The sequence below is a fragment of the Ischnura elegans genome, chromosome 2 (assembly GCF_921293095.1).
Source record: "Ischnura elegans chromosome 2, ioIscEleg1.1, whole genome shotgun sequence".
NCBI classification, from domain to species: domain Eukaryota; kingdom Metazoa; phylum Arthropoda; class Insecta; order Odonata; family Coenagrionidae; genus Ischnura; species Ischnura elegans.
The window spans coordinates 143,006,738-143,026,647 of NC_060247.1; the positions used below are offsets into that span (position 1 = coordinate 143,006,738).

The 19,910-nt window shown below is 40.2% G+C and overlaps 1 protein-coding gene across 1 annotated transcript; it reads right to left on the minus strand.

Moving 5' to 3' along the window:
* Nucleotides 1–416: 416 nt before the first annotated feature.
* LOC124153289 (tigger transposable element-derived protein 4-like) lies at nt 417–17,672 on the minus strand. The gene is made up of 2 exons (XM_046526388.1): nt 16,236–17,672; nt 417–533 (listed from the first exon to the last, which is right to left on the minus strand). Exons 1-2 carry the CDS (start codon nt 17,670–17,672, stop codon nt 417–419), a joined length of 1,554 nt encoding a protein of 517 aa, XP_046382344.1.
* Nucleotides 17,673–19,910: the final 2,238 nt, after the last annotated feature.

Sequence of the window (19,910 nt, forward strand, 5' to 3'; positions counted from 1 at the left end):
TTTATTTATTTTGTCTTGACATTGTTGGACTGATTCTCCCCAAGTTCATTTTCTTTCATTTCGCGAGCCTTTAATCCGTCGATAAACGTTCCTATTAACGGCCTAACTGCTACCTACTTCATCATTACAATTGACTATCTTCACTGCAACAGTTAGCATGTGGAAGAGCGTCGCAATGGGACGTACCGATGATTGAGGCGCCTTGCACATCTGCTCGGTCTGTGGCGGGCGTCGCTGCCTCTTTGTCTCGGAGGTCCCTGGCATGGCCGAGTGGCGGCAGCACGAGCAGCAGGATGCCGAGCAGGGCCGCGCCAAGACGTCCTCCTCTTGAGGTGGCCATCTTTTCTCTTCGGAGCCGGCCGATCCACCTCCAACTTAAGTATATATACATGTGTGGGCCCATTTCCAATCGCCGCTCACCCCTCCAGCTCCTTATCTTTCTCTCTATCTCTGCGGCTGTTTTCCTGCTTTTCCTCTCTCCTCAATCGCGGGTCATCAAGAGTTGTTGTCTGGCTGGTAATGGTGATGGCAGGCTGGAAAGCAATCACGGAAGTAGCTCATTATGAAATGAAATGCCACTTTTAAATTTTATTTGAGGATGCGACGGAGTCGCGTCTAAAACTCTAAACAACTTATTTTTCCCTGTTCTCTTTAAAATTAGGTTTGCTGTCATTGGCGATATCCAATGATGTTAAAAACAAAGTTGGAGTACACACAGCCCATAAATTACGGTTGATTATTGCTCATATTTTCTATGTAATCCTTAAGTTTTTCGGGCAGACCTCAGTGCGGTGTCCATGCTCGGAGATTACTGCCATTCGATGAAGTATTTATTTACATGCTCCTGCGACATGATTTCTGCGATCCTAGGATTGGTTTACGTAAATGCTTGGGCTCTCCACTTCTCCATCCCACTTGCTTCACTGCTCCGATGTCCTCCTTCAATTGTCCCAAATACATTCCTCTGCATCATCCCCGCTGGACTTTCCCCCACCACCCTCCTGTTCCTCCCGCCCATTGGCTCGCCTTGTATCGCGTGACCTACCAACCTTAGAGTCTTTCTCAGACAAATGTTGCTTCCTACGCAGTCTCCTTGCTTCTCTTCACATGTGCACCCCTTCTCCTGTCTCATAATATCCGTCCTTTTGATATTCCGAACCCGCCGTACAGTGCAGTGGTCTGAGATGCCCATTTACGCGGACAAAAGTCGATTTCTTTCAACCATTCTAAAACAATATTTTAGTGAACCTAAGGCATCATTTCGTTCGAAACGAGACATTTTGGCCTCCTTCCCTGCCGTTTTCGAATCACAGGAATGCTCTATAGCGGAATTGGGTCGTGAGAAATTTCTCTCGTTTTAAAGCGGTGCTTCACTTCGAAATTGCACAGCGTGTTTGACAAACACTTCCACTTCTCCGCATCGGTGATTGCCTTTGACAATTGCAATCTGGTTTCGGAGATATTTACCGCCATAACTACGGCGGTATTGTTGACCGATTTCATTGATTTGACAACTCATAGACTCCTATCTACCGGTCCTGGAGGATTCTTTGCTTTAATATAGCATTTAATTTATGCACTAGCACTGGCGATGGAAGACTTACATACAGAACCGTACATTAATTAATTATTTTTTTCCCATTCCACCGGAAACAGCTCACATTGGCTTTTACATCGGGTGTGATAAGCATTTCAACAATGCACGGACAAACAAGCCCTGGATAAGGGAAGCTTACACAGGCGGGACTCGAACCTTCGACCTCTTGTTTGACAGCCGAGGACTTTACCTCGCCGCCACCGAGACATATATATTAAGAGTTCAAGATAAACATCGTAGATATTATTGCATTTTTATCGGTTATCCGATTACAACGAAGAAGAGATGAGGGTATGAGCATTTCATCATCGCCGGATTGAGTGCCAAACGACGCACGCTTGGCTTGTCTCCGCGCTTTGCTCATTCCTTTTCCACCACTCGCTGCCCTTCGTACAATAATCCCGACTTCCGCCCACTCACGTTGTTCCATTTTGGGTGATAAGTCACTGCCAGTAAAAAACCTCTCTCTGCGCACTCGTTGTTTTCTCCTTGGTATTCGCGAGAGGGTAACAGGTGGGAATCATTGCGGGCGATCTTTTTTCAAGAGTCTTTCTCCCCTAGCACGTGGGCCCTCCCCCACAAAAACAGCAGCAATCTTCGGGCGTATCTTTGCTCCGTCCCGCGGATGGTGGCTCCAATCTAAATCTCAATCGCCGCCTATTTCACTTCCTCCCGCTCCAATCTCCTTCCCTCGCCCCTACTTCCGTAATATTCCCACAGAGGGCTCCCCAATCCACTCTCTCCCTTTCGCGACGCGCCAAGGGCTTCTGTTTTTCTTCACGGGGTAGCTGTTTGCGGGTTGGAGTGGTCGGGCACGGAAGTATTCCGAATGATAAGCCATAGGAATAAAATTCACGTCAACGAAGCAGAAAAAAAGGCTAAGTGCCCTGCGTTTGGCATAATTTATGAACTTTTAATTGAACATGGAATCATCCTGTCCCCGACTAACGTTGGCTATGCTAAGTCATGTTTAAATTTGGCATGGCCAAGTGTTCAGCTGTGTTACGCGTCCGCTGATGTGAATGTCAAGAGCGGCTGGTGGGTGTGAACGGCAGGGGCTGCCAGGGCCCACGGCTCGCTTTCATTCGCCGAAGCACAACACGTTGCCGCATCCACAACTATTTATTGGCTGGCTTCTTGGTATAGATATAGTGCGGTTTCAACTACTAGACGGTCATTATCAAGAGCCCCTCTAATAGTGGAAACCAATTAGGGTCAGAATAATACATTCTTGTGGAACATTACAAAGTGAGTTGTTTTCCGCAATAGGTATGTGGTTCCACTGAGTGAATTCAACGCTACTCGGCGAGATGTTGTGGAACACATTGCAATGATAAATGAAAATGTAAAACTTTGTGTATGTCCACAGTATATATGGCACGACGCGTTTCAGCGAATCACCTTCGCCATATATAAGAAGCACATGACACAAAAAGATAAAAAAACACAGAACTAAATTTTCGGTGGTATACATTCCTCAGAGTCAGGTGGGAGACTTGTCTCCTACCTAACTCTGAGGAAGGTGGAAGTATACAGCCAAAAATGTGTATGTACAATGTATTGTACATGCGGAAAGGAGTATGGTTATGAGTTCGTGGAAGTGGGAGAGGGGTTGGGGGGTAAATGATGGGGTAAAGGGAGTGGGGAGGCGGTTGGGATAAGTAAGGAATTGGGGTTCGGTTGAAGGTTTTAAGGGTGGGGGGGTGACAGCGGGGAATGACTCAAGAACTCAATGTCAATGAAAAAGTTTAAGAAAAACTTATCAACAACATTGAGTTTCTGAGTCATTTCCCCTTCCTCTTCGCATGTATTATATTATGTAAGACTTCTTGAGTGAAACCTGCATTTGTATCTGATGATGGAAGAGGCGATTCGCCTAAACGCGTCTTACGATATTAAACACTGTGGACATACACAAAGTTTTTCATTTTTCATTTACCACTAAGTGAAGCCTGACCACTTCTATACATACATGCACTCACGCCCTCTGTCTTTAATCGCCTCGCCTTGCAATTGGCCCGACGTGGAGGCCCAATTTTCCGCTCTCTCGCTGGCGCTGTCATTATCCGCCCATTATGAGCCGACGTGCACGGCGACGAGGACGAAAACCGCCTCCCCTGCACGGATAGCCGTCCGAATTAAGCAAACTCATTTGCCCGACGGAATTTCCCTCGATTACGCTAATGAGCTGGGACCGGGATGCCGGTGGGTGTCGTGCGCAGATAAGACCGCTGCACGCCTCCCGATCCTCTTTTTTTTTAATTTTGAAGTGACGCATCGCCGTGAGGAGCGCCCGGAAACCGAACGACCGCGGAAAGCGCGCATTGAATAGTATTATGAATGGCGAAGAGAAGGACTTGTTATGCTTTCGGAGTTATCTGCGTCTTTTTGTTCAAACGGTCGACGTTTCCTCTCCCTGTCCGAGATCTATTCAGTGCTGATGGACGTTGCAGCGAGGGATCGGAAAAATAGGGGTTCAAGGAAAAACGATTGAACATCGCAATAAATGAATGCGGGCTAATGGTTTGGATGCTTTTCCATTGGAAAAAATGGAATATTTTCTCGGCTTATTGGCATTGTGTGTGGACTAACTATTGAATTTGACGCCATAATGGACTTAGAAAGAATAAGCCATTTAAATATTCTGTATTAATGAAACTAAATGGAAGTTTGCCGTAAAAGGTCTCATTGAACTGCCAGTGTCAAAACTTTTCAGTCTTTGAAGCGATACGCCTTGTGGTTGGATCCGGCCATGTGATTAAACTTCTAGCCGATTATTTTTTAGCATGTTATTTCCCATGAGATGAATGCGTTTTCTTTGTTTAAAGCAGTCTATCTATATTTCTACTATGTGCTCTCCTGTGTCCAACTATCTCTTGGTCACGTGACCCGATGAGCCTCGCAACGTGGAAATATTTAGAAGCACCCCACGGAGATTGAGAGCTCCAACCATGAATGCGTTCGCCTTACAAAGCGTTCGAAGATTGCCAATGCGTGACTGTGTGTCGAAGCCAGCATTTTGAATGGAAAGTTCCAAAGGGAAGATGTATTACTACCACGAATACCTTTTATTCCGACAGATTTGCCAATTGAATTCAAACGCGTTCAATTTCCAATTAGATTGGCATTCGCAAGGACAAGTCTCAAGACCAAACGATTACTGTTTGTGGCTTAGATTTTTGCACACTGATCTTTTCACACGGAACATTATAACTGGCATGTTCTCGCGTGGGTAAACCATCCAGTTCGTTTTTGCTCGCTAACGATGGACTCACTAAAAAATATTTTTGTTCTCCATTACACTAAGGGACTGATAATGTTAATTTTTTAATTGCCATAATTTGTTAAAGAGATTTACTATGAAATTTATTTATTTAGAACATAATATTGCATTGCATTCCAAAAATGAATGTTTGGTGTTTTGTAATTTTTAGAGGTCGTCATCGTTCACAGCGCCCCACTCCTCTTTGAGTCATATACCCCTCTCGCTAATTAAAATAAGTCTGTTATTTTTTATTTGATTACCAAAATACTCACCAGAAATAATTTATGTGTCGAAACGTTTGCCGGGTCAGCAAGTCTTTATAACAAAAATGAATCGCTGTGCGTTAGTCTCGCAAAACCTCAATAGCGGCAGCACCGCTGCTATGTATTGGGCTAATGTTGGTTTTAAAATGTTCGTCAAAGTCCAGGGAAGGTTTAAAAGGTGAGGATATTATTCTGCCCATGAGACCCCGTAATGGGCCCTGAATCATTTCTGTAAGAAATACATGTTAAGTTCGTTATTAATGCCAGCAGACTTTTTTCCTTCTGCAATTAGTAAGAATGGCCACATATAGGTAGTTGAAACATATACAATTGGAAAGAAATATAAGTACACATTCTTATTCTTGCAATCGATTATCGTTTTTCTCCGGAATTAAGATGAATTCTGAGAAAACTTTCGTAAAAATGCTGAAATTTGAGCGTTTTCAGCTTACTTTACCCTTGACAACCGTATTATTAGACCTTACTGTTAATGCAGTTTGAAATCTCTTTTTAAGTTTATTCACAAAATAAATCCTTTTTTATGGTCGTTAAATAGTTCTTCTGTGATTATATACTCACAAATATAGTGCGCAAAAACGTTGTCCACTTGCTTTAGAATAATTCGTTATGAACCGTTTATTGTTTATATGAAAACGGTCATTCGTTTATATTTTATAGTTTGACATCATACTGATGGTGAGACAAGTAATGAAGATAATAATAAATGTCGTATTGGTGTTGCAGAATCGCATTTTAGAATGACTGGATATGAAGCGGATAGGCTTAGAACACAACGAGTTCGTGTACATCAAACACAACAACAGCGAGCACAACGCAATGAAATTAATCGATTAAGACGAAGTGCTTCTGTGATCCTGGAACAAGTAGCATTTAATTACAATTCGGAAGCAGTTGGGGAAATGAATATCATTTGTCAATATTGTAAGGCGTTAAGACACACCGGTGAATGTTGGACTATGTTGTGCTGGCGGGAATGTAAAATTAAAGCAATTGGTGCAAACACCAGATCCATTACATTCATTTGTTTAAACTGATATGGAAAATGGTTCTAGAGCCTTATTAGACAACATTCGAAACATGACTGTTGTTTTAAATGACTTCTTCATCTTTTTATATTTATACACCGAAAAAATGGAAAAATATAAAAAATCTTCTCGGGATACCGCGCGGGTAAGATTATATTAGAGCGCCGACGTTTCGGGTACCGACTCGCTACCCATTCTCACGGCTACTGACAGAAAATTCGAAGTGACCGTTGAAGCCCAGCGTTAGGAGGGGCCGGATTGGTCGATATCCGATTGTTGTCGCGGAAGACCGTGGACCAACGTAGACTTGGCTCTGGCAAGCATAACTCTTTTAAGGGTTCTATTCCAAGAGCTGCTGATCGAAAATCCGGTGTCTCTGTTTACTTTCTTATTTTCAAGTTTTATTTCAATCGCCTCTTTGGTTAAACGATCCCAGAAATGATTCGATCGCCATAAAACTCGGGTGTCATCCCACCGTATTTTATGGTCCTCATCCAAGCTATGCTCGACTATGGCTGATTTTTCCGGTTGGCCAAGTCGGAAATGCCTTTGATATTCTTTGAGACGAGTAGTAATTGTTCGCCCAGTCTCACCCACGTAGACATTACCACACTCACGGGGGATTTTATAAACTCCAGGAGTCATCAGGCCAATTGCATCTTTTACACAGACGAGGCGATCTCTTAAACTCGTCATAGGTCGATGGATGGTTTCGATATTATACCTCCTCAAAACCCTAGAAATCTTACCCGAAATAGTGGAAATATAGGGTAAAGAGGCCCTGGCTGTCGGTTTAGGTTGGTCTTCCTTCATAACCGAGCTCTTTACAGTTGCGGAGGATTTTCTGAAGGCCAAAGTGATCTGCCGCTCTCCGTACCCATTCGAACGTCGGCGCTCTCTTATAATCTTACCCGCGCGGTATCCCGAGAAGATTTTTCAAAAGTTGTTCGCCGGGAAAGTGTTAAATCATATATATGGAAAAATATAGTTTATCAGAAATCATTAAATTGATGAACTATATTGTAACGTTGTTGTATTTAATTTAGATGACGGTAGTATATTTATTTCAATTGCAATGGATTTTAAAAAATAACCGCCTTTAATAGTGATAGGCCACAAACGGTACTGAACGAAAAAATATGTAGGTAGGTACCTATTTGTTGACATATTTACCTATCTGTAACACAATGATTAGATAAGCATGCGAGGAAAGGCGGGACGAGCATCAAATGTATGGATTTCTACAGATACTATATTTTATAACCAAAATTAGCCGAATCATTTCAGCCGTTATAGAGTTTTAGGAAGAAGGATTAACTGCAATGGATTTATGTATAATATGTAGATGCGAAGGTGATTTGAAGTTCACCTGGTCATGTAGTCTAGTCTTCTATGCATAAAATTCTCGTGTCACATTTTTTTGAAGACAAACTCCCCCGAAACGACAGGACCGATTCCTATGAAATTTTGTCTGTATATTCAATAGGTCTGATGATGGAATGTTAACTATTTTTCGTTATTCCGCAGGGCCAATGAGGCCTCGGATCGGGCCCTGAATCATTTTCATAAGAAATACATGTAAAGTTCGTTATTAATTCTTGCAGACCTTTTTCTTTTGCAATTAGTAGGAATGATCACACATAGAGGTAGTTGAAACACATATCATTAGAAAGAAAAATATGCACACATTCTTATTCTTGCAATTGATTTTCGCATTTTGAATGGCAAGTTCTAAGGAGAAGGTGCACCACTACCACGAATCCATATTATTCCGACAATGGAAAGGAAACCCTAGGGCGGGCTCGTGGGTTACACTCCTGGGACAGGGATTTTAAGCGCTAGCTTTTTTCCTCTGCCCGCAGGAGGGGAAGGACGGGAAGGAACAAGGAAGGAGGCGCCGCCGCGATGAGACCCCGACGACGCCTCCTGGGAGGGGATAGGGAAGGAAGGGAAGGGACGAGGAATCCCGCACCGTCACAAAGGCGGGCGGGCCCTACTAACAGCGAAACCAAGCGAAACACAATTAATATTCTACCAATCCTAAAGGATTCTCCTATGAGGAAGAAAAATCCATCGATCGAATCGGTAGATATATTATTCCGATAGATGCACCAATTGAATTCAAACCGGTTCATTTACCAATAGAGTGGCATTCGCAATGACTACCTATAGATCTCAATGCCGAACGATGCCTGCTTGTGGCCTTTTGTTAGATTTGGACACACCGAGTTTTACAAACGGATAATTATACGTGGCATGTTCTCGCGTGGGTACTAAACCAGCCATTTTGTTTCTGTTGGCTGGAGATGGACTCACTTAATAACATATTATACACTCCATTGCACTGAGAGACTGATAATGTTTCTTTTTTTATTATTATTACTTGTGATAGAGATACAATGTTGAAGTAATTGGTTTAGATAATAAAAGTACACAAAATTAATTCAAAATATGATTGTTTGGTGTTTTGTTATTTTTACAGGTCGCCGTCGTTCACATCGCTCCATTCCTCTCTGAGTCATATCTCCACACACTTACAATGAATCAGTTATTTATTATTTGAATACTAAAATATTCATTAGAAATAATTTCAATGACAAAACAACGTTTACCGAGTCAGCTAATTTAATCTCCAATATATTGCAGAGGCTCGTGTAGCTGACTCACTCATGGATACAAATTCGCGACCACTTCTAGACATGCTGGAGAGCTGAAATTTGGCACACGTGAGGTGAACCCAAAATGATTCGGTGGAAATACCCGGTCTTTCCTTTTAACCTTATAAATCCAAAATGGTTAATTCACGGAGTTTGGAAGTTTAATTCAAATAACCGTGGCTTTGGATCACAGAATCACTAATTGCTGTTCTAGATCTTCATCTGTCAACATAACTGTTTCCCGATATACACAATCACGGCGCTGAAGTTGACTTAAAGCTCAAGTTTAGCTACCGCACCACATTTAAGATTTTATTTAAGTGAAGTCACTTAAGCCTGTAGTGTAGACTAGGCATTTGAGCCATTTACCACATCCCCACAAACTTATAATGAGTCAGTTATTTTTTATTTGACTACCAACATATTCACTGCAGACCTTTTTTCTTTTGTATATTTTAATAAGTGCTAATGGTCACTTACAGTTAAATACATACCATTAGAAATAAAAATAAATGGAAATTTTTATTCTTGTATTCCAATTTCGTTTTTTACGTGACTAACGATGGAATTTGAAAAGTAATAGATAAAAATGTTGACATTTTAGCGTTTTCGGCTTACTTCCTCTTAACGACAGCCAGTATTGCTAATGTCTTTTGAAATATCTTTCCATCACAATCTCTTATTTACATTAAGCAAAGTTTAAAATCGTGTTAATTACACCATTTATGACTCAAGAACGGCTGCATCAATTTTATATTAGATTATTTGGATTCATGTCACTCCTGGATAACAGAATATAAATTGAAAAACAGTAAAAGTTCACAAAAAATTAAACTTGAGTTCAGGGTTATATATTTATAGGAGTTGGTAACACTGAGTACCAGTAAGGCCAGTCAAAAGTGAATATTCGTTTGTTTTTACCAATTTAATGACTGGGCTTCGTAATAATATTAAAAACATTTTAATAGTTATATTATTAAAATATTTAATTGATATTAAAATTTAATTTAATGTAAGCCCAGCTTGAGATGAGTCATCAACAAACACGTCACTTCCGTGTGTGTAAACAGATATCCAAGCAATTGTTGGCTCTCAGCAATGATCGTGTTCCTGTGATCATTTCCTCGGAGTTTTTGCAATTCCGTTTCATCGAATGATGAGCTCATCAACAATAAGTGCCCGAATTTGATTGATAGCCATAAAAATGACAAATTGTTGAGAGAGCGAGCCATTTTGGCGCCTAAGAACGAATATCTCTATGACTTAAACTCCGTCATTCAGAATCGAATCGTGGCTACTGTGCACTCACTCAAATATATTGATTGTGTAAAAAATGACGGCGAAGTCACCAACTATCCATCCGAATTTTTTAACTCTTTGGATGTGCCAGGCATACCACCCCAAAATGTACAGGTGAAGGTGGGCTCAGTGGTCATGGTACTTGGATACCTAAAGCAACTAAGCGTATTTAATGAAATGAATTTGGTGATTAAAAAACTGACAATCAGTGTAATTTACGTCACTATACTCAAAGGAGAATTCAAAAGATGAGGAAGTTCTCATTCCAAGGATTCCTATGATCACAACCGATATGACCTTTGAGTTTAAACGAATTCAATTTCCAATTTGTGTCGCATTCGCAATGACGGTTCACAGATCACTAGGTGAGTGTTTGTGGTTTAAATCTAGATAATCCTTGTTTTTTACTCATGGTCAAGTATGTATGGCATGTTCACGTTTTGTTAAACCATCCGCTTTATTTGTTCTTCCGCCTGAAAACAAAACAAAAACTGTTGTATATCAGAAGGGACTTAACTGAAGAGAATAAAACCGAATACGCAGTGCATTTCTTCAAACCCAGATATAACTAGTACGTCAAAAGTCATGACACATTAATGCTGTTCCTTTGGGGCTATTCTCACGAGATTTTGAGCGTCAGTCAAGCATCGGTCTAGCGTTAGTTGCGGAGACTATTGGATCTAAAAACATTTTTTCTGAGGTCGAAATCACCAATAGGCTAGCAACTGAATGAATAAATGTTTACTTTATTAATTAGTTTGTAAGACCACATTTTTTAAAATTTCCTGAATAAAAACATAAAAAATTAGAAAATTTATTGAAAAAAACCACGTATACGTATCCCGGTCTATCCAATGTAGATTCAATAAAGAAAATGTGTTTATAAAAAGCCATTTTAATACTTATTTTATTTTTTTGTGATTTTTTTCTTATTTACTATGATAAATGAGAAATGAAAAACTGTGTGTATGTCCATAGTATGTATTATCGTGCAACGCGTTTCAGCGGATCACCTACGCCATGGCATTTGTACTTGATGATGGCGAAGTTGATTCGCTGAAACGCGTTGTACGATAATAAATACTATGGACATACACAAAGTTTTTCATTTTTCATTCATCATTGCAATATGTTACACAACATCTCGCCAAACACCGTTGAATACTTAAATTAACTATAATAAGTGTAATATTATTATTAAAATTATTAAAGGCGCTCTTGCTTTGTAAATGGTGTAATTAAACTATTCATTGATAATTAAGAGGTACGAAGTTTGCCGGGTTAGCAGGTAAATTATGAATGGCATGTTACAAGGAGATACATTACTACCAAGAATCCCTATTATTTCGACAGAATAATAGGCTCATTTTCCTATAAAGTGGTATTCGCAATTACAATCTATACATACATCTCAAGGCCAAACGATGCGTGTCTGTGGCTTACATATGGGCACGCCGTGTTTTTTTTTACGTGGCATGATCACGTGTTGGCAATCCATCTTGTTTGCTTGCACTGGCTAATGTTGGACTTACTGAAAATATTGTGCACCCCATTGCACCAAGAGACTGATAATCTTTCCTTTTTTAATTGCCATAATTTGCTAAAGAGATGTAATTTGTAATCTATTTATCACTAGCAGGCCACCCGGCGTTGTTCAGGAAGGTTAGTAGCCAGGGAAGTGGGAGACTTGGAATTCATGGCCACGTGGCAGGATTTTTAGGTAAAGAAACAAAGCAGGTGTGATGATGGTGTACAATATATCTGACAGCAAACAATGAAAAAAAAACGATTTCCGTGGATAGCTACACTGCGTACGGGATCAGCTTATACTCCACAACACGACATTGATCGTTGTGTGCGCCCGCGCATGCGCAGACTATATTCCTTATGTGAACGCATATCACAGCAAAAAGGTTCGCAACGAGAGGATCACTCTACAGATAATCCACATCGAGTTATGTCCCCCATTTCAGCGTGTGAAGAGGTGTGCCTGTTCGGAAGGATGTCCAACCGCAGAATTTGAAAGACACGACCGCGACGTAACAAACTGTAATGATATAAGGACCCGTTGGACACTATAAGAAGTAGCACAAAAATAATTTGGGAGCATGAGATCCACCTACGTACTAACGATATCTTTCTTCAACCGATTATTAATATATTTTCGTTTTTGGGGAGGGTTCCCAGGCACATGGTTCCTCTCGAGAACTGAATTCCTATTTGGGAAAAAACTAAACTTCTTCGCATCGGTCCTTCGTTTTCGGCACCTTGTATTCCGCGCGTGATCATCTTTTCCTCCAACATAGTTTGGCTTTAATATATCCTTCCGAAATCGCTCTCTTCTCGCTAACGGACACAGCCAGCCTGCTCCTTCTACGCATTTGCTAAACCATCCTAAGCCGACGATCATTTTCGTCTGCATTTATTTGTGTCGGGTTTAATGATTATTTCGTATGCATTTACTGCGTACCCGCCCAATGTTGGTCCGAATTGGAATACATCCACTACAGAAAGTTGCGGTAGACTAGTGGAGTAAACGTGCGACTAAGGTGGTGGAGATTGTGATATCGAATCCCAGAAGTGGAAAAAAATTGGTCGTATTTTTTTTTTCAAGTCATTCACTCATTTTGTATTTCTTTATAGATTTCAGATCATTTAAAATTCCCTGAAACAGTTTTATGCACTTTTTTTTAACGATAATAAGTCATATGAAAGTTGGAATTGGGTAGGATTAGACGTATAGTTTTTATGATTGCCTGGTAGATTTTGAAAGTTTGGGATTTGCAAAAGTGGGTATCCGTATTTTGGCGGTGAAAGGCGCATAAAAGCCCAGTGTCGGTGTCAACGTTATTGTTTAAGACTGGCGACAAAGCATGCATGCATATCAGTTGGTAATTGTAAATTTATCACTTGCTTTCAATTGCTTTAGGTTGTTAAGATTTTCTGTGATGAACACTAAATTCATCACCCGCCTCGCGAAGCGGGTGGTGGAGTGCACAGGGCTAGCTGGTGGTAAAGGTTGGTTAATAATAACCTGGCCTCGGCGTATGTGTTCGCGAAAGATCGGAGTGAAAGAGCCATTGTTTTCCTTAATGTTAACCCCAATATGTTCTGGGAAACTTAAAAATAAAAATAAAGCTTAGGCTATTTTTTAAATTTAGCTTTGGCTTGTAAATAAGTTCAACGAGCAATAACTTATCAGGAAATATAATGACTTTTTAATTTGATAATATAATAATAATTGATTTGATAATATAAAATATTATTCAAACTCCCCATGCATTCCTTCACCGGCTGTCATTCACAGATAAATCCAACACACATTTTAATCACCTTCTATCATAATTGACAAAGCAATGGACAAACTTCTTAGCGATTTACGACTTGAAGGAATCTGTTTCAAACTGTGTAATCCTCAACCTCCTCAGTTCTATTCTTCCTTATTATATGCTACGAAAATTTTTCTCAACAGCGAAAATGAAGAAGAGTGAAAAAGCATATTTGCTAATTAAATCGTTCCCCCTGTATTTATTTATTCACGTAATTTTCACATACAGCCGTGACGCAAATTTACAGTGAAATTTTTAACAATCATATGAATGAAACACAATACAAAGCAACATAAAAACAAACAAAGAATTAACCAGTAGGGAAAGTATAACATTCAATTTTTACATGGGACAGAGCTTGTGCGGTGAATTTTTTGCTCGACAGGTAAAAAGGATCTATGGAATGAGGGAGCTAATTTAGAAGGGAGGGGAGGCGATATAAAGGTGATCGCTTGGTCAGGGAGATTCTGGGAAAATTAAGCAGGGAGAGCGAGCGGGTAAAAAAATTCTGTATTCTAAAATTCAAGAGAGAGAGGAGTTCAGGGGCTGACCATGGACCAAATTGGAGAGCAATATAAAACTATGGGAAGGGCAATAGTTGAGAAATGGGAGTGGTGTGCAATGGGATCTTTAATTTCCGTGAAGTGGTCAAAAGTCGAGTTCAAGATATTTTGTAGAAAGTTGAAGTCCGTTTTAAGTCTGAGATTCTGCAGATTAGACAAGGATAGAGAAGACAATACAGCATTAGAGGACATATTGCGTAAATGTGGGACTCTATGCCTAACTATTTAGGCAAAGAAGTGGGGGATGCAATCAAGGGATTTTAGATTAGTCGGGGCTGCCATGGACCAAATTGGGGAGCAATACAAAACTATGGGAAAGACAATCGTTGAGAGATAGCAGTGGAGAGCAATGGGATTCTAAATTTCCGTGAAGCGATAAAGAAGGACTAACAGAGACATGGCTTTCTTTTTACAGTCTGAATGTGGTCGGAGTAGGATAACCACCTCGATTGTTTTTGGCGGTCTGTTAAGAAAGGCATGAGGGCGGGTTTGTGGAGTTGAATAATATGCTCCATCACCCGCCTTCTAACAGTTGCGTAGCTGCATCCAAATTTCGCCTCCCTGGATAAGGCAACTGCTCTATCGACACAGAGGATTATCCTCGGTCAAATGGCGAATGGCCTGATGTCTTTGAAATTGTGGGTGGATCGAGATCTGCCGTTCCTTCGCCTCTCTATCAGCGACTATTCACCTTCCTTGAAACACCTTACCCAGTAACAAAACAGTATTCCGGGAGAAATTCAGCAGTCTACCTATTTCGGGAACTGCTTTGCCACCCTCTACCACGCTTATTATGCGTCCGCGTAAGGCTGGACTCAACCGCGTGCTCCTTTGATACGCCAGAGCTCAGAAGTTTAAGACTGGTTCTGAATTATCGATGAATTTATTTGTGATACACATTCTTTCCTTTAGTTCGCTATTCCATTTTTCATGTAGATGGAGATGAGGTAAGATACGTTAGATTGCTGTGGTGAAGTCTCAGGTTTTTTTGCTAATTTTCTTTTGCTCACGACAATTTATGAATTCCATGTATTGATTAAGGTAATTATTATTTTGTAGTTAATCATAGTTTATGAAGAGTTTCAAAGTGTTTATTTTTATTTATAAAGAGTTTCAATGTGTTTTTATACCAATATAGGGATACAAGTTAAAGGGAGACCGTTGAAAATGAATACTTTAATGTGCCTATTCATATGATTTTTTTCTCCGCTTTGCCATGGTTTACAGCTCCACGATTTGCGCTTCCATGGTTATCACTTGGAAGTTTTTATCTATCATGCATTAGAGTTCAATTGAATTAATGTGGTGACATGATATACGCGTTGATTTACTATCTGAACCCGAGTTCTAACCTATAAGGTTCGTAAATTTTTTCATGAAATATTTTTTCAAGTGAGGAAATGTTTAGATTACAAAAGAGAATAATAGAACTTATGCTTATTAATTTGCTTCTTGAAAAGAAGAATTAAGATTTTTTTACCAAATTTATGCTAGCAACTAGCTATCACTAAAAGCAATGGAGGACTCCAATGGGATTTAAATACTTAAAAATGCGCTCGACCTAACGCAATGTCGATATAAAAGTGTGTCATTACAATTAGTGGTGAGATTTTTAGGCCCTATAGGTTTTGAATTCACAATAGGGTATAATACAGTGGAACTTGGATAATTCGAATCTCAAGGGACCAGCTAAAAACTTCGAATTATCCAAAAATTCGAATTAAAGAAGTTCTTATAACCGGGGAAGTAAACAATAATAACACGTTTTAAATGAAAACTATTAACTTTATTGATACTATTTGTTCATTAATTTATTGAATAATGCCTATTACAGTAATAGTATACAATAAAAATAACTTTCAATCGCTCAAACGGCAACGAAATTAAGTAAACAATCTTAACTAACCTTAAAATGTCCTCAGCAATAGCTGAACTGCACTGCATGACTGCAGTTTGCAAACTACGCACGATTACCAATAGTCCATAGCGAAATAAAAGCAAAAATCTATACAGAACTGAAATATAAAACATCGATCAAAGAGAACTAAAAGTCTGGACACTATATTAACTGAATAAACAATAAACATAAATTTATAGGCCCTAACCTATTGTTTTACAAAAAAAGAAGAGATTTTGGCCTGTTTCTTTGAATTTAATCTCTCGGCCGTTATAAATGATGCTAAAACATCTAATGATTTAAATTGCACATCACCAACATTATTTCTGCTCTCCACAAATCGCCGAATTTCTCTCAGGTAGTCCATAGCGTCGGCTGCACTCGGTACTGGCGTTTCTTCTTCATCGGCTCGTGACCCCTCTATCTCGTCCCCCGATCCTTCATTATTTTGTGTCTCGGTGTCTAGGACTTCTGCTACGATGTCGGCGTCAGTTAGTTCTCCGCACACAGCGACATTCTCGTCCACATTCAGAAAGTCCTCGTACAAGATGATTGGATTGGGTGCCACATCCTCCCAGCCGTCGATTGGTAGAATTTCATCCAATTCCGTTCTTTCGGCGCTTTCTTCGTCGGTTTTAACAAAACCTGCCTTTTTAAAACAGTTTTTTATTGTTTCCGGTTTCACTTTGTCCCACGCTTGTTTACACATTCGCGATGCTTCTAAAATATCCAGCTTTATTTTGAGAGCGTTTCCTTCCCCGGACAGGATATTCTCGACCAACAAACCGCTGTAAAAGTGTTTTAAATTTTTTATGATCCCTTGATCCATGGGCTGGACAACAGAGGTCATGTTGGCTGCGAAAAAAACCACTTTCACATTTTCCATTACAGGTATGGTGTTGTGTGCCGTGCAATTGTCGATGAAAAGGAGAACCTGTCGATTTTCTTTAACAAACCTTTTGTCCAACTTCATTAGCCACTTCGCAAAAAGGTCACTTGTCATCCAAGCCTTAGAACTGCTGACATATTCTACTGGTTTAGACTTGACATTTTTAAAGCAACGAGGATTGGCCGATTTTCCTATCATTAGCAAAGGCAGCTTTTCCGAACCATCCATATTAGCGCCAACCAATAGCGTGATTCTTTCTTTGCTTAATTTCCCTCCGTGGCACTTTTCGTCTTTAAATGCAAGTGTTTTGTCAGGAGTGCATTTAAAAAAAAGACCGGTTTCGTCAACGTTAAAAATATTTCTCGGGTCTCTGTCCTGGATCATCTCTTCCAGATCTCTCTTCCACTGGTTAGCTTCCTGTAGGTTCACGGCCCCACTTTCACCACAGACTGCCTTAAACAAAATTTTATTGCGCTCTTTAAAACCATCCAGCCACCCAGTGCTAGCTTTAAAATTTTGCTTTCCTAATTCTTTAGCAAACTGCTCAGCCTTGATCCTAATCAGAGGACCACTTACAGGAACTTTCTTGTCTCTTGTCTGCTTGAACCATTTCAGCACACAGTTGTCGACATCTGGATTTCCTGGCTCTCGCGATCGTTTCCTGTCTTTATCAAATTCCTCTGCACTGCTGAGAATTTTATATTTATTTTTTAAGTAAGTCGATAGGGTGTTGGGTGGAATTCCAAAGTCTTTCGCGATTTCAGATTTTTTCTTTACTCCTTTTTCCACTTCTTTAATCACACTGACTTTTTCAGCTAATGTCAAAGTTTTATAAGACCCTGGTTTTTTCGATGACGTTGATGCCATAATCACTACACAGTACACTCACTAAAAGTTAAGATTTGGAGAAACCGACCCTAAGACATCAGCAAACCTACGTTAGGTAACGGCCTTCACACGAAACGATATAAACCACGCACAATGCGACACATGCGACACACAATGTAGGGGGAGTGTCGGGTGTCAGGTACAATGACCTTGGAACGCGCTGCGCCGTCTCAGTTGCAAGCAGGGTTGAGTTATTTTTAGTGTGGCCTTCAACAGGCGATGGCGGGAGGGGAGGTATGAGTCATCAGACTAAACGCAGGCGCGCGCGGTCCCGCGTTTGTTCTAACGCAAACATTTCGTCAAATGTGGCTTGGAATATGTTTTTTTACTTTTTTATTAATGGATATTTTGAATCGTAATTTAATGATTTGCTACTTAAAAATTCGAATTATCCAAAATAAACTTCGAATTATCCACGATGTTTTAGCATTGTTTTAATACAAAATGCTAGGGACCACGGGAAAAATTCGAATTAAAGAAGTTCGAATTATCCAGGTTCCACTGTATCAACAAGTTCTCTTTTTTAGCCCACCGATTAATTGGGCGAATCCGATCTGAGAGATTAGCTGGATCGTTGCATTAATTGATAACCAGAGAACGCATTCAATGCGAAACCCTAGTGCGATTATGATAAAGGCTGTTTACGCTTTATAACTTAACTAACATATCATATAACAACGGCTAAAAAGGTAAATTAAGCAAAATCGATGATCACAAAATGCGCACACTCCATAAAGGTGCAAATAAGTTTTCAAATGTGGCAGCACAAACGGGAAAACCGAGGAGAATGTGAATTAAATGAATTCTATCAGATTATTAAGATCAGTATTAATGGAAAAGAATTATAATTTTCTAACAAAAACACGAAATGTGCGACTCCTAGTACCAGTCTTTGAACTATTCAATAATGCCAACGCCAAGTTACTATCCGCCCATTACCACCGGCTCTTTTCTGAATCCCTTGTCTTTTAAATGTAGCCATCCTTAAAAAGGATAAGACCACACTTCCCCTATTCTTTACTTTTATGCGAGTCATTGTAATTAAAAATATATATGACCCTGTTGCAGTGAATTTAAAGTGATTTGAAATCAATAAAGAGATACAAAAGGAGTGAACGACTTGAAAAAAATGACGTATTTTTTCCGCGTTGGAGATTTGATCTCACATTCTCTACCAACTTCGTCGCACGTTCACACTCCACTTGTCCACCGCAACTGTTTGTAGTGGATGTATTATAGCACGGACAACACGAACCAACAGTGAAAGCCGGGGCAAATACGCAGTAAATGCACACGAAAAAATCATTAAATAGGACATAAATCGAAAGAGAATATCAATTTGCAAGTAACATCTCCCATTAAGCGCATACATCTTCACCCACAAGCGAAATATTTTCGGTTAGTGCCCAAGGAAAATAAAGGGGTAAGGGAAACTAAAATTTCTCGAGAAGCCGAAGTGGCGCCACAAACTTTGCCCTAAAACGTTTGAAAGTGCTGAAGAAAATCTTCCCAACACTGCTTTCCTTTGCACTTCCTCCCATTTTATCTTCTCTCCTTACTTGCATGGGTCCCACACAAGTACTCAAGGCCGTGGTCGGATCTCTCTTAATGGAGTGTTCTGACCTCTAGTGATCCCTGACTGAGCATTACGCTCTTGCGATAGTCGAATTTTTATAAACTAATTTTCGCCAAAAATTTCAGATATCCTCCGGTACACGTAATCTGTCTTTTCAAGTATCTTTGAGCCTTGTCAAAATTTTGATGGCTTCGTTTACGTTTAAAGCGTACTCTAAGATAGGTCGGCCCAGGGTTTTATATGTCATATAAGATAAAGCACGCGCGTATTGAGTATGAGTGTAGCTAACTGTCGTAGGAAAGGCTACGTTGAGAATTGTTCAGCCACGAGGCGAATGTAAATTCCGTTTCATTGCAGTGAACTCGCTCGAAAGGCTGCGTGGAATCGCATTACATGTGGGATTTGAATTTACCATGCGCTCTCCCGATGTTGCGCCCAGCCGCCCTCGGATTTAATGCTAAACATGACCGGAAAGATGTGAAGGCACTTGAAATTCATGGCCAAGGTTTTTTTCATCACGTCCTCGTGTTTGTGCGGGGGCGACGAATGAGGCGTGCATTTCGGTGGCCGAGGCGAGCAATCTGGGTCGTCGCTCTTCACATCTCGCGATCTTACGGGCATCAGTCTTCCGCGCCTCATTT